General features: G+C 48.7%; 1 protein-coding gene across 1 annotated transcript; it reads left to right on the top strand.

Moving 5' to 3' along the window:
• Nucleotides 1–4,817: 4,817 nt before the first annotated feature.
• On the top strand, nt 4,818–13,916 carry ATOH1 (atonal bHLH transcription factor 1). The gene is made up of 3 exons (XM_060188446.1): nt 4,818–5,013; nt 7,158–7,267; nt 12,862–13,916. Exons 1-3 carry the CDS (start codon nt 4,818–4,820, stop codon nt 13,882–13,884), a joined length of 1,329 nt encoding a protein of 442 aa, XP_060044429.1. The 3' UTR covers nt 13,885–13,916.
• The last annotated feature ends 741 nt before the right edge of the window (nt 13,917–14,657 follow it).

Here is a 14,657-nt window from a genome sequence, read left to right as displayed (position 1 = left end):
GTGGGTATACCTAAAAATTCTTTGGGGTGTTTATTTTAGTCCTGCATCCATTCACAAACTGAGCTTATTAGATTCAGCATCAACACATGATGCTGCCTTTTCATTTATTTTTAATTTTATTACTTTTATTAGTGATTCAATAATAATTAGCAATATTGTAAGATAACAGGGGTACAATTCCATACAGTTTCCATGACCATGACCATAGTTCCATGTCCCAGCCCCTCATTTGGTAGCTTTCCTATTCTTTATCTCTCTGAGAGTCTGGATCAAAATTATTTATGGGGTGCAGAAGGTGGGAGGTCTGGTTTCTGTAATTGCTTCTCCACTGGACACAGGTGTTGGCAGGTAGATCCATACCCCCAGCCTCTTTCCTATTTGGGTAGGGCTCTGGAGTCGGGACACTTTGAGACATTGGTGAAATTGTCTGCCCAGAGAAGCCAGAATGGTGTCATGGTAGCATTTGCAACTTGGTGGCTGAAAGGCAGTAAGATATGAGGCAGGACAAAATATTTAATAATCAGGAACCCAAAGGTAGGAATAGAGCTGATGAAACTAGCAGTCTGCGTGTGGGAAGAAGCTAGGAAGTCTATTTTAAATATGTCCCAAGGGGACATATAACTTTTTATTTCTTAAGTTTTTTTTTTTTGATAAGAGGGGTACAACCCCACACAGTTCTCACCACCAGAACTCTATATCCCATTCCCTCTCCTGATTGCTTTCCTATTCTTTTTTACTATTATTTTTATTTTCCCTTTTGTTGCCCTTGTTGTTTTTCATTGTTGTCATAATTATTAGTAGTTATTATTGTTGTTGATGATGATGTCATTGTTAGATAGGACAGAGAGAAATGGAGAGAGAAGGGGAATACAGAGAGGGGGAGAGAAAGATAGATACCTGCAGACCTGCTTTACGACCTGTGAAAGACTCCCCTGCAGGTGGGGAGCCTGGGGCTTGAACCAGGATCCTTACTCCAGTCCTTGCACACTGTGCCGTGTGCACCTAACCCACTGAGCTACCACTTGACTCCCTGCTTTCCTGTTCTTTAACCCTCTGGGAGCATGGACCCAGGGTCATTATGGGGTGCAGAAGGTGGAAGGTCTGGCTTCTGTAATTGCTTCCTTGCTAAACATGGGAATTGAAAGGTTGATCCATACTCCTAGCCTGTCTCTCTCTTTCCCTAGTGGGGCAGGGATCTGGGGAGGTAGGGCTCCAGGACACATGGAGGGGCTGTCTGCCCAAGGAAATCAGGTTGGCATCATGTTAACATCTGGAACCTGGTGGTTGAAAAAAGAGTTACGATAGAAAGCAGAGAAAACTGTTGACTATTCATGAACCTAAAGGCAAGAATATTACGGATAGAGATTTGGGTGTCTCCATTTTAGAAAAAGCTACTTTAGGTATATTCCAAGGGGCCCATGACCCAAGTAGTTTTTGCCCGCGCCTGACATCTGATATGCAGATGACCTAAGCTATTGCCTGAGGGATGGTGTCATAGTTGGAAAAAGGACCAGAAAGTTGGAAAGAGAGTAGCTCCCAAATATGGGAAAAGTATATAAATATTCTTAACTGTAAACCCCATCAATCTGATCTGGGACTGATAGTCAGCACAGGAGCCTATGTAACCATCCCTGTAGGTCTGAGTTCACTTTCCGTGGTCATGGCTAGGGACACTCCAGGCTGCACCAATTTCAAGTACCATCATCCTCAGGTTATAGGCAGAGTATGCTATCCAATTTCCCTTCAGAGAATGGAACATTCTCTACTATTGTTGATTCACACTGAGGGCCAGGTTTAATAGGGGTCCATTATGTTGTTCCTGATGGAGGTGACCAGTGACAATGGTGAAAGGGATCTGCTAAAGGCCTAGGCCCATCACGTCTGTGTGGGAGGCCCTGGACTCCCTGACTAGGACACCAGGTGATAGGGTGGCCTGGTAGTGTCTAAAGAGTCATCATTAAAGTATGCCAGTCTCTTGCCCTTATTCAGGGGGATTTTGTAGTCCTTACTTTGTCTGACAAGGTTAGCTTTGGAGGGACATGAAATAAAAGATACGTGAGAAGGGTATCTAGGTCTAAGTAGAAACTATTTCATTAGGTACTTTATGATATCTTTTTTAGGTCTTTCTGATTGCTTGCTACATTTATTGACTCACTGCAAACTACTGTGCGCTTTTGCAAAAGAAACCATTACCCAAATAAAGAGACCCCTCACAGAATGGGAGAAGTTCTTCATATGCCACACAGCTGACAAGAGGCTAATAACCAAAATATATAAATAACTCACCAAATTTAGCAACAAAAAAGCAAATGACCCCATCCAAAAATGGACAGAGGATTTGAACAGACTATTCACTACAGGAGAGATCCAAAAGGCTAACAAACACATGAAAAATTGCTCCAGGTCCCTGATTGTCAGAGAAATACAAATAAAGACAACAGTGAGATACCACCTCACCCCAGTTAGAATGTTATGCATCAAAAATGACAGGAGCAACAAATGTTGGAGAGGTTGTGGGGACAAAGAAATTCTCCTATACTGCTGGTGAGAATGTAAATTGGTCCACCCTCTGTGGAGAGCAGTCTGAAGAACTCTCACAAGGCTAGAAATAGACCTCCCATATGACCCAGTAATTCCTTTCCTAGGGATATATCCTAAGTACTCCATAACACCCAATCAAAAAGATATGTGTACACCCATGTTCATAACAGCACAATTTGTAATAGCTAAAACCTAGAAGCAAACCAAATGCTCAACAACAGATGAATGGCTGAGAAAGCTGTAGTATAGTTACACAATGGAATACTATGCAGCTATTAAGAACAATGAACCCACCTTCTCTGACCCATTCTGGAGGGAGCTAAAAGTAATTATGTTAAGTGAGCTAAATCAGAAAGACAAAGATGAGTATGGGATGATCCCACTCATAAACAGAAGTTGAGAAAGAAGAACAGAAAGAGAAACTCAAAGCAGAATCTGACTGAGTTTGGAGTAGGGCACCAAAGTAAAAATCTCTGGGTGGAGGGGGAGGGTAGACATTTCAGCTTCACTGTGGTGGGGGGGGATGGGACACATACTTTTGGTGGTGGGAATGGTGTTAATATACACTCCTATTAACTTACAGTCTTACAAATTACTATTCAATTTATAAGAGAGGGGGAAAATGGATTGAATGTCTCAAACTTTTTGTTGCATAGACCATAGCTCTGAGTATATATGTTCCTTCAGTCTAAGCACTTAAGACTTCAAATTAGTAATCAGATTGAATTTTAACAGTGGGCTCAAATTGTTAATACATAATTGTTAATACAATAATGACCTGCTCTTTGAAATATTAAATCTCCTAAAAGCTTAGACCAGGAAAAAAAAAAAAACTTAGACCAGGGAGAACAAAAGCAACTGGGGATGTTCCTTTATAAGATACAACTATAAGTAAATAGCATAAAATGACATAAATTATGGTGAGGTCTTGTCTTGTACACTACAGCAAATGCTAACAATGAGATTTTCAAAGTTAACCCAATTGCTGAATGATTTGGTTATAGCTATAACTATCTACTGCTTTCTTAAACCCTAAGATAGCAGGAACCGTCCCCTTTCTCTATAAAGCCCATATTTCTCCCAGTCCTGAAACCTCTAGGGTGGGGCTCACTTCCTGCATGCTTCTCTCAATTCATACCAACTGATACTGCATCTGCTGATCCCAACCTAATCACTGCAACCAGTACCACTTCGGCATGTTTCACTTCAGACTGCATCCAGAGATGTTAGGCATGGAATGTGAACCCACCAGCTTCATCACTCTGGTGAGACCTTTCCTACCTCATAGGACTCCTTAAATTCATTTTGGGTGGTACACTTTGTAACAAACCTCAAAATGTAGATATAGACCAGGGTCCATGAGATAGGACATAAGTACATATATCCAAGAGTTGGTGGGGGGAGATATATACCTTAAAGCAAAAGTGGGCAGTATTTTTAAAGATTTTATTATGTATGTGTGTGGGGGGGTTAGTAATTGTTTACAGTCTGGTCTTCAACACATAGGCAACAGCTGCTCATCTCTCCTTGACTGGTGTCTAGGACACACCAGGACCCTAATGTCCCTTTATCCTGCCCTTCCCCACCTTCCCCAGTTGATGTGTCTCAATTCTCTTGATTCCACATATGACTGAAACCACCTGGTAGTTATCCTTCACCTTTTTTTTCCCTCCAGGGTTATTGCTGGGCTCGGTGCCTGCACCATGAATCCACCACTCCTGGAGGCCATTTTTTCCCTTTTTGTTGCCCTTGTTGTTGTAGCCTCGTTGTGGTTATTATTATTGCCATTGTTGATGTTGTTCGTTGTTGGATAGGACAGAGAGAAATGGAGACAGGAGGGGAAGACAGAGAGGGGGAGAGAAAGATAGACACATGCAGACCTGCTTCACCGCCTGTGAAGCGACTCCCCTGCAGGTGGGGAGCCAGGGGCTAGAACCGACATCCTTACGCAGGTCCCTGCGCTTTGCGCCACATGCGCTTAACCCACTGTGCCACCACCCGACCCCCTATCCTTCACATTTTTACTTACTTCACTAAGCACAATCATCTCTAGCTCCATCCATTTTGCCCGAAGGGCACAGAATCATTTTTTTTTATTATTTCCTAGGGGCACTTCATTGAGTATAGGTCCCAAAACCTCTTCATCCAATCATCTATCAATGGCTATTCAGCCTTTTTCCAGATATTAGTTATTGGATTATTCTATTACTTGTTATTACAGGTCTACTTTTTTTGTATTCCATAGCAGTCATTAATCTAATTAATGCTCTAACAATATGGTGTCCCTGCATTGCATGAATACCAGACACAATCTTAAAGACTTAAATTCAGATCTGTTTATCCTTTTAAGAGACAGCTTTGCTGGGGCCATTCAGTTTGTAATACATGAACAATCTGGAAACACATGCCATCAACATATTCGACTCTGCATGATGCAAACATTACTAAAGTATGATCATATGAAAGATGAAAGTACGATATGGATTTCTCAACTGGTAGATTTTTAACATCTGTAGCCTCATCAGAACTTTGCTAAGGAGAAGTCACCAAGACTTGGAAAACTTTATTGTAAGTAATCTGTAAGAGGATATAACTGAGGGGGCTAGGCAATGACTCCTCTGGTAGAGTACACACATTACCATCTGTCAGAGGGAAGAGTCATGAGCTGTGCTGCAGGTATTTCCCATTCCCCACTCCCTCTTCTCTCTTCTCTCTCCTCTCCTCTCTCTCTCTGTCTCTTTTTTGCTCCCTATCTCTCTATCTCACCTCCTCTATTTTAAAATAGATGTTGCTAGGAATTTGACACTTGGTTAAAATCAGGATGTGCATTTCTGCAGAGTAGTATGGATGTAATGCTGTGTTTTCTTTCTTTTTTTCTTTTAATGTTGTGTTTTCTGCACCCTTCCCATTGCAAATACTTGGCTATGTCCCATTGATGGTGACATTCATTCCTCACTTGATATGATTACATTGCTGGCATCTGCCATCTTCTCCATGGCAGCAAAGTCACTATTTTCCCTTTCTTTTTTATGTTTTTATTTATTTATTATTGGATAGAGACAAAGAGTAATTGAGAGGGGGTGCAATCGAGAGGAGGAAGACAGAGAAACACCTACAGCCCTGCTTCACAACTTGTAAAGCTTTCCCCCTGCAGGTGGGAACCAGGAGCTTAAACCTAAGACGTTGCAAGCTATAATGTCAGCACTTATGCAGGTGTGCCACCACCTGTCCTTGAGTCAATCTTCTTTCATTTGCAGTTAGAATATTTTGTAATGTCCTATAATAATTTTTTCTAAAGCTTTATGTCATTATTTATTAATGAAAGAGAAAGAGAGAGGGCAGAGGAGAGGGAGAAGGAGAGGGATAGAGGTAATATGAGATTGAACACCAGAACATCACCAGGGAATGAACTCAGAACTTGATGTTTAAGAATAACACTTTACCCACTGAACCACCTTCCCAGGCCACAATTTTGTACTTCTTTAAACTGCAGTGCCTGCAGATATTTCTGTTGTATTGGTAAAGATCATTGACTGTTCCTCGACAGAACATAATCTGCTATCATGATATAATCTGATGCCCCAACGGTCCTCCATTTTGTCAGTAGAAGCCACTTCAACCAACATGCACCTGTAGCTTTTCTGATGCGTCTCAATCATTCTCTGATATAAGAAGTTGGATATTCCTTTGTGATTTTTCTCCTGCTTTGTTGCTGGACTTGGGCCAGTCTCCCAAGAAACCTAGAGAAATGGACACCTTTATTTAGAAATAAAAACTGGGAGGGAGTCAAGCGGTAGCACAGTGCGTTAAGTACACTTGGCATGAAAAGCAAGGACCTGCCTAAGGATCCTGGTTCGAGCCCCCGGCTCCCCACCTGCAAGTGAGTCACTTCACAGGTGGTGAAGCAGGTCTGCAGGTGTCTATCTTTCTCTCCCCCCTCTGTCTTCCCTCCTGTCTCCATTTCTCTCTGTCCAATCCAACAATGACAACATCAGTAACAACAACAACAATAATAACTATAATAATAAAAAAGAACAAGGGCAACAAAAAGGGGGTAAATAAATAAATATTTTTTAAAAACCTGGGGAGCCAGGTATGCCTATTGCTGAGCTCCCATCTCGCCTGTTCCTGTCATACAGATGTGCATATTTTCACACAGACTGAGCCCACAAACATATATTCAAGTCTTCAAATCTACTTACATGCTAAATAAAGTCAGTGATGGAACAGAGCCCAAGACGATGTCCCCACCCCCTGATTCTCTCCCCTGAACCCTGACTTCCATCTGGACTCAGGGCCCTGCACTCACACCCCTGCCTGGCCACAGCCCCCTTCCCACTTCCCAGGGTCCTTCATTATGTGTGGGAAGGCTGCCTTCCCAGTAGACACTCACCTGGGACAGAGAGAGGTCAGTTAAGAGACCAAGCTAGTTATACACTTTGGCAGTCAACCAAAAAGCCCCCACTCCCATGCCCGGTGAGCAGACCCCACTTTTCCAAGGAAGGATCCAACTATTTCCCTGTCAGAAAGAGACTTCTTCCTTGGCTTCTCCAGATTCTCCAGTTATTTGATCTCATGATTCCGAAAGCATTTGAATTTCTTGATCTCTACCTAAGGGGACAAGAAGGCTGAGCCCAAGGTTGTGGTCCAGGGCCCAGACATGGTCCCTGAATGGTCCCAGCTTACCAGTGTTGGCTTGATGTGCACTCCACAGAGTTTCAGGGAGGTAATGACTTTGGTCTCCAGCCTCCTTACCTAGGGGCAAAGAACCCCCAAGGATGAACCAGGAGTTGCTTCAGCCTGACCTCATGTAGCTCCAGCTGCATGCTGGGGAAGGGGGGGAGGGCTGGTGTAGTGGGAGGCCACAAGATGACACCCCTTTGGGCTCCATCACCAGTCTGAACTGGGGGTTCCCCTTCCCAAGGTCCTGGGCCATGCATGTTATCTAGCCAACACCTAACATCTTGCCTGTAGCATGGGGGTGTTAACCACACCCACAGATCCACAAGACCTGGTCACTATTCTGGTGCTCTAAACTTTCTGGGGACCCACTGGAGTTGAGCTGGACCCTTGGGACCACCGGTTAACATAGGATTAGAAGCTGGCTCACTCCTCAGAACCCCAAGAACCCTTTGAGAAGGTGCCAAGTTCAATACACTCACTGGAGAATGCCTCTAACAGCAGTTAGCACCTGAATTCAAGTTAGTATGGACTGAACATGGTCTCTATGCTAAGACTGTCCCAAATGAATGATGTCATGGTCTGGGAGGTGGTGCAGTGGCTAGATTGTTGGACTCTCAAGCATGAGGTCCCAGTGAAACTCTGGTTTTCATTCTCACTCTCTCTTATAAACAAATAAATACAATAAATAAACATATAAATGGGGGCTGGGCAGTGGTGTATCCAGTAAAGCATTCATTACTTCAGTGTACAAGGACCTGGATTCAAGTGTCCCCATCCATCTTCAGGAGAGAATCTTTAAAAGTAGTGAAGCAGTACAGCAGGTCTCTCCTCTCCCTCTCCCTCCCCCCTCCCTCCCTCTTTATCTTCTCCCCCTTTGCTCTCAACTTCGCTCTGTCCTATCAAAAGAATAAAAATTAAAATGGGGGACCAGGTGGTGGCGCACTGGGTTAAGTGTACATAGTATGAAGCTCAAGGACCCTGGAAAGGATCCCAATTTGAGCCCACAGCTCCCCAACTGCAGGGGGGTCACTTCACAAGTGCTGAAGCAGGTCTGCAGATATCTCTCTGTCTCTCACCCTCTCAACTTTCCCCTCTCAATTTCTCTCTGTCATATCCAATAAAAATGAAAAATGGCAAAAAAATTTCTCCAAATCTAATTACTTCTCTCTCTCTCTCTCTCTCTCTCTCTCCACATTTGTAAGTGCCTTCTCAGTGAAAAACCTCTTTCTGGACAGTTTCATATACTTTTTTTCATTCATTCATGTGTAAGGGACTGATGTGACCCCCTCTCTCTTCTTAAACCAGCAAAGTCAATCTGGGCTCCTACTGTCATCCTCTGGTCCCCAAGCATTCATGTGACATGCATGCCAGCCCCTCTCACAGACCTTCTGTGGGGCAAGCTCTCCCTCTACTCCTGGTTCATCTGCAGAGCTTCCAGAACCCCACCCAAGGGAAGAGAAAGAAGAAGAAAAGAAACTTATTTATTCTTTGCTTCACATTTGTTTATTGATTGATAAGAAAGAGAGAGAGGGATGGTGAAGCAAAGCATACCACTGGCACATGTGATGCCTGGGATCAAACTTGAGATTTCATGCCTGAAGGTCCAACATTGTGACAACCTCCCTTCTGACCTGTCCCTTCCCTCATTATTTTATTTTTTTGTTTAGACACTATTTTATTTTAATAAGAGAGAAAGAGAAGGATATATAGCAAAAGATAGAGGGAAAGAGCAGAGCATTGCTCAGCTGTGGCTTATGGTGGCACTGGGGATTGAACCTGAATCCTTGGGTCCTCAGGCAGGAAAATCTTTTTACAGGACCATTATGCTATATCCCCAGCCCTCCCATTTGTTGTAGAGGCAAAAGACATGGATTTCATCACAAAATACAAGATATGAATCAATATCCTTCATTTATTGGATCAATATGTATGTATATAAAAAGTGAACAGAGCTTAAAAAAACCAATGGTGATAAAAATGTAACTGACAGATTAAGATCAATATCCCTTTTTTAAATTTTTAAAAATATTTATTTATTTATTCCCTTTTGTTGCCCTTGTTTTATTGTTGTAGTTATTGATGCTGTCATTGTTGGATAGGACAGAGAGAAATGGAGAGAGAAGGGGAAGGCAGAGAGGGGGAGAGAAAGAAAGACACCTGCTGACCTGCTTCACTGCCTGTGAAGTGACTCTCCTGAAAGTGGGGAGCTGGGGGCTGGAACCAGTCCTTATGCTTTATGCCAGGTGTGCTTAACCCACTGCGCCACCACCTGACTCCCTTTAAAAAAATTTTGTGGGGGATTAATGGCTTACAACAAATACAGTTGTTGATATATGGGTAAAATTTCTCAATATCCTGTGACACAAACTCACCCCCCTGCCTAAGTCCTCCTTGATCCACCATCATGCTCTAGAACCTGACTGTCCTCCCCCCCACCATCCGTTACTTTGGTGCAATACACCAAACCCAGTCCAAGTTCTGCTTTGTCTTTGCCCTTCTGTTCTTATCTCTCAACTTCTGTCCATGAGTGGGATCATCCCATATTCATCCTTCCCTTTCTGGTTGATCTTACCTCATGATTCCTTCAAGCTCCATCCAGTAGGGGGGAAGAATGGTGACTTCATCATTCTTAATAGCTGAACAGCAGTCCATTGTGTAAAGATTTCATTCGTTTACAACATCTGAAAAAAAGAGGAAATTTCACGAGACACAAAGAGAAGCCAGAGCAGCACCATTCGGGTATATGCAGTGCCAGGGACCAAACACGCAAATCCAGCCATGCAAGTCCTGAGCTCTCCCAGTTGAGCTATCTCTCCAGCCATGCTAGGACCTATGTATTCAGTCATTTCTCCGCTACAGCCCATACAAGCTGGGGGGAAACTGAGTATTTGGCCGTTCTGAAATCACATGTAGTGGACAAACAGAAACTGGATGGCACAAGTCCAGCTGAGATCAGGACCCTTGCCTATTAAGTATTCTAGGAAAGAACTCCTTGGGGGAACTTTGAGCACATTTGGTCAGAAATCATCAAATGTAAAAGGAGTAAATTGCAATTGAAAAGATTCACACTTCCAGGCTCTCACTGTAATCCACGGTCATTCACACATCCACAGAAGATGAGTAATCGTGGTTTTTTTTCCCCCTGAAAGTTGTATTTTGGCACTGCACCAATAGACAACTCTTTTTTTTTTTTAAGTAGCAGGTCTTACATGTTAACACTCTTTCTAGAATGAGCACTCAGTCTTATCCCTTCCCACCAAAAAAAGGGGGGTCCCCCCCAAAGATAGATACTAGGTGCCTTTTCCTTCCTTTTCATCAAAGTTTTCAGACTAGATTGGAGCCGCTTTGTTTTGATGCCTCTTTTAACAGGTTTATTTCAGCAGAACAGAAATAGTCACATAGCAAGCCCGTTCTGTCCTTTCTGGGTCTTAAAGTGGAAGATCCCCTCCCCTCCCACTGTCCTCATAAACTCAAACTGGGCGAGACTGGAGGAAAATAGGGTGACAAAAGATATATATCATCACCTGCAGAATCCTATTCTCCCCCTCTACTTCTCTGAAGAGAGAAACATAGATGTGAAGTTGTGGGTTCAGATAATAGTGTGGTCATAACCCAAAAAGACTCAGAAGTTGCTGAAAAGTAGAATATACTATAGGGTCGGGGGAGACGGGATAATAGTTCTGCAAGACTCTCCTGCCTTAGGCTCTGAGGTCCCAGGTTCAATGCCCAGCACTACCATCAGCCAGAGCCAAGCGGGGCTCTGGTTTTTCTCTGTATCTTTCTCTCTGTATCTCTCTCTCATTAAACTAAATTTCTAAAAGATGAAAAAAAGAGAGAGAGAGAGAGATCACACAGGCAGAAGAGAACTTGGTTGGAATACACAGGAGCCACGGAGTCCTAGAGGGCAGGGCAGTGAGAGCAGCCTCCCGCCTCCCCGCCTCCCCGCCTCCCCGCCTCCCCGGGCTACTAAAGCAAAGGCTTTGCATATAGTCTTCCTTCCTTCCTTCTTTCCGTCTTTCTTTCCTTCCTTCCTCCCTCCCTCCCTTCCTTCCTTCCTTCCTTCCTTCCTTCCTTCCTTCCTTCCTTCCTTCCTTCAGTCTTTCTTTCTGTTCTCCCTCTCTCCCCTCTCACTTTACAGCTGTATTGAGTAATGGTTTACAGTATAGTCTTTTTTTTCACCACTATCCTCACCAAAGGTCTGTGTCCTCCATCCCCACCCTCCAAGATTAAGTACTTTAGTACTTCTCCCAGTCTTAGATATAGGTTGTCATTATTATTGTTGTTGTGTTGTTGCTGTTGTTATTCCTATGAATGATTGGAGAGCTCTCTGCATGCCCCAGCCTGCTCTGGGAGGTCTAGCCCTCTGCGGGGACCACAGGACCCGCTGCAGGAGCCAGAGAAGCTGACCAGCGCACTCCCCCCACCCCACCCCCACCTCAAGCCCCGGATTTTGGGAAAGGTGGGCAGGGGATAGGAGTGGGACACCGCCTTCAGAGTGTGAGGTCTCCCGGGTGCTGAGCAGCGGGGAGGAGGTGGACTGAGAGGCGCTCAACCAGAAGGCAGGGGCTTCCGGGGTCCCCGGGGGCAACCCCGGTAGCAGACTCCGGGCCATGGCACCCCCAGGGAGTCAGACCTGCGGATCTGCGCGCACCTCCTGCAGCCACCTTTTGGAAGGGGATTCCCTCCTCCCCAGTGCAACTTCCCTGCCCGGAACCCTGCAAGGATTTGTGCCAGTCGCCCAGAGAGCCGTAAGGGGGGGAGGGAGGGTGCGGGGGGGGGTCGGGGGCTGGTGGGGGGCGCTCAGCACCCCGGGCTCGCCGCCGCCGGGAGTAGCCAGCGAGGGCTTCGTAGACCGAGTTCCAAGCCTAGACGCGCGCAAAAGGAAGCCGCCTGCCATCCCGGGGTGTTGGCGGCCGTTCTCTGCACCCAGAGACCTCTGTCTGCACGCATGGTGCACCTTCCTTGCACACCCTCTACACTCCCCCTGGACTGCCCATGATCCCCACTGCACTCACCCTACACCCCTCTCAGCAGCCCCCTGCACCCCGTCTGCACTTCCCCTGCAACCCCTTCACTCCCTCTGCACCTGCCCTGCACCACTCCACAACCCCTGCGGCTTCTCAGCAACCCCTGCACCTCCTCTGCACCCACCTTGCACACCTTCTCCATACCCCTTCTGCAGCTTCTCAGCACCCCCTGCACTCCCCCTGCTCCCCGTCTGCACACCCCCTGCGAATCCCCCCCGCAGCTTCTCTTAATCCCCCCTTCACCACCTATGCACTCCTCTGCAACATCTCAACATCCCCTGCACCCCCTCTGCACACCTCCTGCACCCCCACTCTGCAACTTCTCAGAACCCCCCTGCACCCCCTCTGCACCTCCCCTGCACCCCCTCACCCTGAATCGGGGCGCCCCGCAAGGAGCACGCGGTCGAAGCTCCGGGAAGGAGCCGGAAAAGTTGGTGAGGCTCAGAGTGTGTGCGTGTGTGTGGGGGGGTGAGCCCCCGCGGCGCGCGCTTTGATTGGCTGACCGCACGCGCCGGCCCGCGCCCTCCATTGGCTGCGCGGACACGCGACCGGCGCGCGGAGGGGTTGGCTGGGGGGGTGGGGGGTGCCCGGCGCGTGCCGCTCCTTAAAGGGCGCCGCGCCGCCCGCAACCGGAGATGCAGCGCTGCACGCGCCGCCGCCGCCGCCTCCCGTAGGGGCCAGCCCGGGACCCGGTAGCAAAGCGGCGGCCGGAGCTACGCAGGGGACTCGGCTCGCCCGCCCGCTTGCTCGTGCACCGCCGCTGCAGCGGGGTCCCCCCGCACCCCCAGTCCGCATGGCCCGCCTGCTGCACGCCGACGACTGGGCGGGTGCCAAGGCGATGGGGGCCCGGCGCCCTCCGGAGCCGCCGGCCCTCTGCCCGGCCGAGCTGGCGCTGCTAGACGGCGGCGACCCGCGGGGCTGGCTGGCGCCCGCGTTGCAAGGCCTATGCTCTGGCCCCGACGCCGCGGCCCGGGAGCAGCCGGGGGGCGCCGGGGGCGCCCCGGGATCCGGGCGGCAGCGCCCCCAGACAGGCCGGCCGGCGCAGGGGGTGCAGCGGCAGCGGCGGCTGGCGGCCAACGCGCGGGAGCGGCGCCGCATGCATGGCCTGAACCACGCCTTCGACCAGCTGCGCAATGTCATCCCCTCCTTCAACAACGACAAGAAGTTGTCCAAGTACGAGACGCTGCAGATGGCGCAGATCTACATCAACGCGCTGTCCGAGCTGCTGCAGGCGCCCGAGCCCCCCGCCGCCGCTGCCGCTGCCGCCGCCGCGGAGCCCAAGGCTGAGCCGCGCCCCCTCCTCCGCACAGCCCTCCAGGATGCCGCGCCCGCTGTGCCCGCCGTGGGGAGCGCGCCCCGGGGAAGCCCCGCCTCAGCCGTCACGGCAGCCCCTACAGCAACTGCCCGGACTCGCTTTCCCCCCGGCCCGGCCCCAGGAGGCTTCGCGGGGCCCCTGGACGGTCTGCGCTTCTCGACCTTTGACGGGAGCTCCTTGGCCGCCGTGGGGGCGCCCCCCGGGGGGCTTCTGCCCCCGGCGCCCGACGACGCCAGCAAGACGTCCCCCCGCTCTCACCGCAGCGACGGCGAATTTTCCCCGCGCTCGCACTACAGCGACTCGGACGAGGCCACCTAGCAGGGCGGGGGACCCCAGAAGCCCCGGGCGGGGAGTGTGCGCAGCCGGCATCCCGCTAGCGCTTGCGCTAGCTGTTGGGCCAGGACTCCACCCGATGGACTGTTTGCAAAGGCCTGCACTCCTCCGCGCCTCCCCAAACACTGACTGCAAAGGCGAGGTGGGGTTCCTTCCCTTGCCACCTCTGGCCCCGCAGCCCCTCTAGAAGGTGAATCTCACCCCTCTGCACCCCCACTCCTCGCCTCCCTGCTGCTGCCAACATGCTGCTGACACGTCTCCTGGCTTCTGCAGGCGGGCTCGTGGGGGACCTGTTTGCTGCATCCCCCGCCCCCCCCCCCCGCCGAATGTGGGGAGTTGTGTGCCGCGCGCGCTCACGCCTGGGAGAGTCGGGGTTCCGCGCCTCTTGCCTCCCCCCCATGCGTCCTGGACCGCGAAACTCAGGCTTCTAAGTGGAATGGCCCCGGGCACTCGGCACCCGGGGGTGAGGGAGGGACACCCCAAGAATAGCGGACCCCGAGCTGGCTGGCTCCCAAGGAAGCTGAGAGCACGCACTTTAGCTGCCGCGGTCAGTCGCTGCGGCTCCGGGACAAAATCCACTGCCAACTGCAGACCAATTCCCCCCCCCCCCCCCCGACATAGCCACTTATAAACTTTAGCCGCTTTTTTTCTTTTTTGCAAATATTTGTTTAAAAAAAGAAAATTAAAAAAAAACCGCATCTAGTAGTGTCAAAAGCATTCGGTCAGTTTTATTTTATTGGGCACGTTAGAAAACTTAT

Source organism: Erinaceus europaeus, chromosome 3, assembly GCF_950295315.1.
Source record: "Erinaceus europaeus chromosome 3, mEriEur2.1, whole genome shotgun sequence".
Lineage (NCBI taxonomy): Eukaryota > Metazoa > Chordata > Mammalia > Eulipotyphla > Erinaceidae > Erinaceus > Erinaceus europaeus.
The sequence above is the reverse complement of the archived record's forward strand: the minus strand, read 5'-3'. Positions and strand labels throughout refer to the sequence as shown.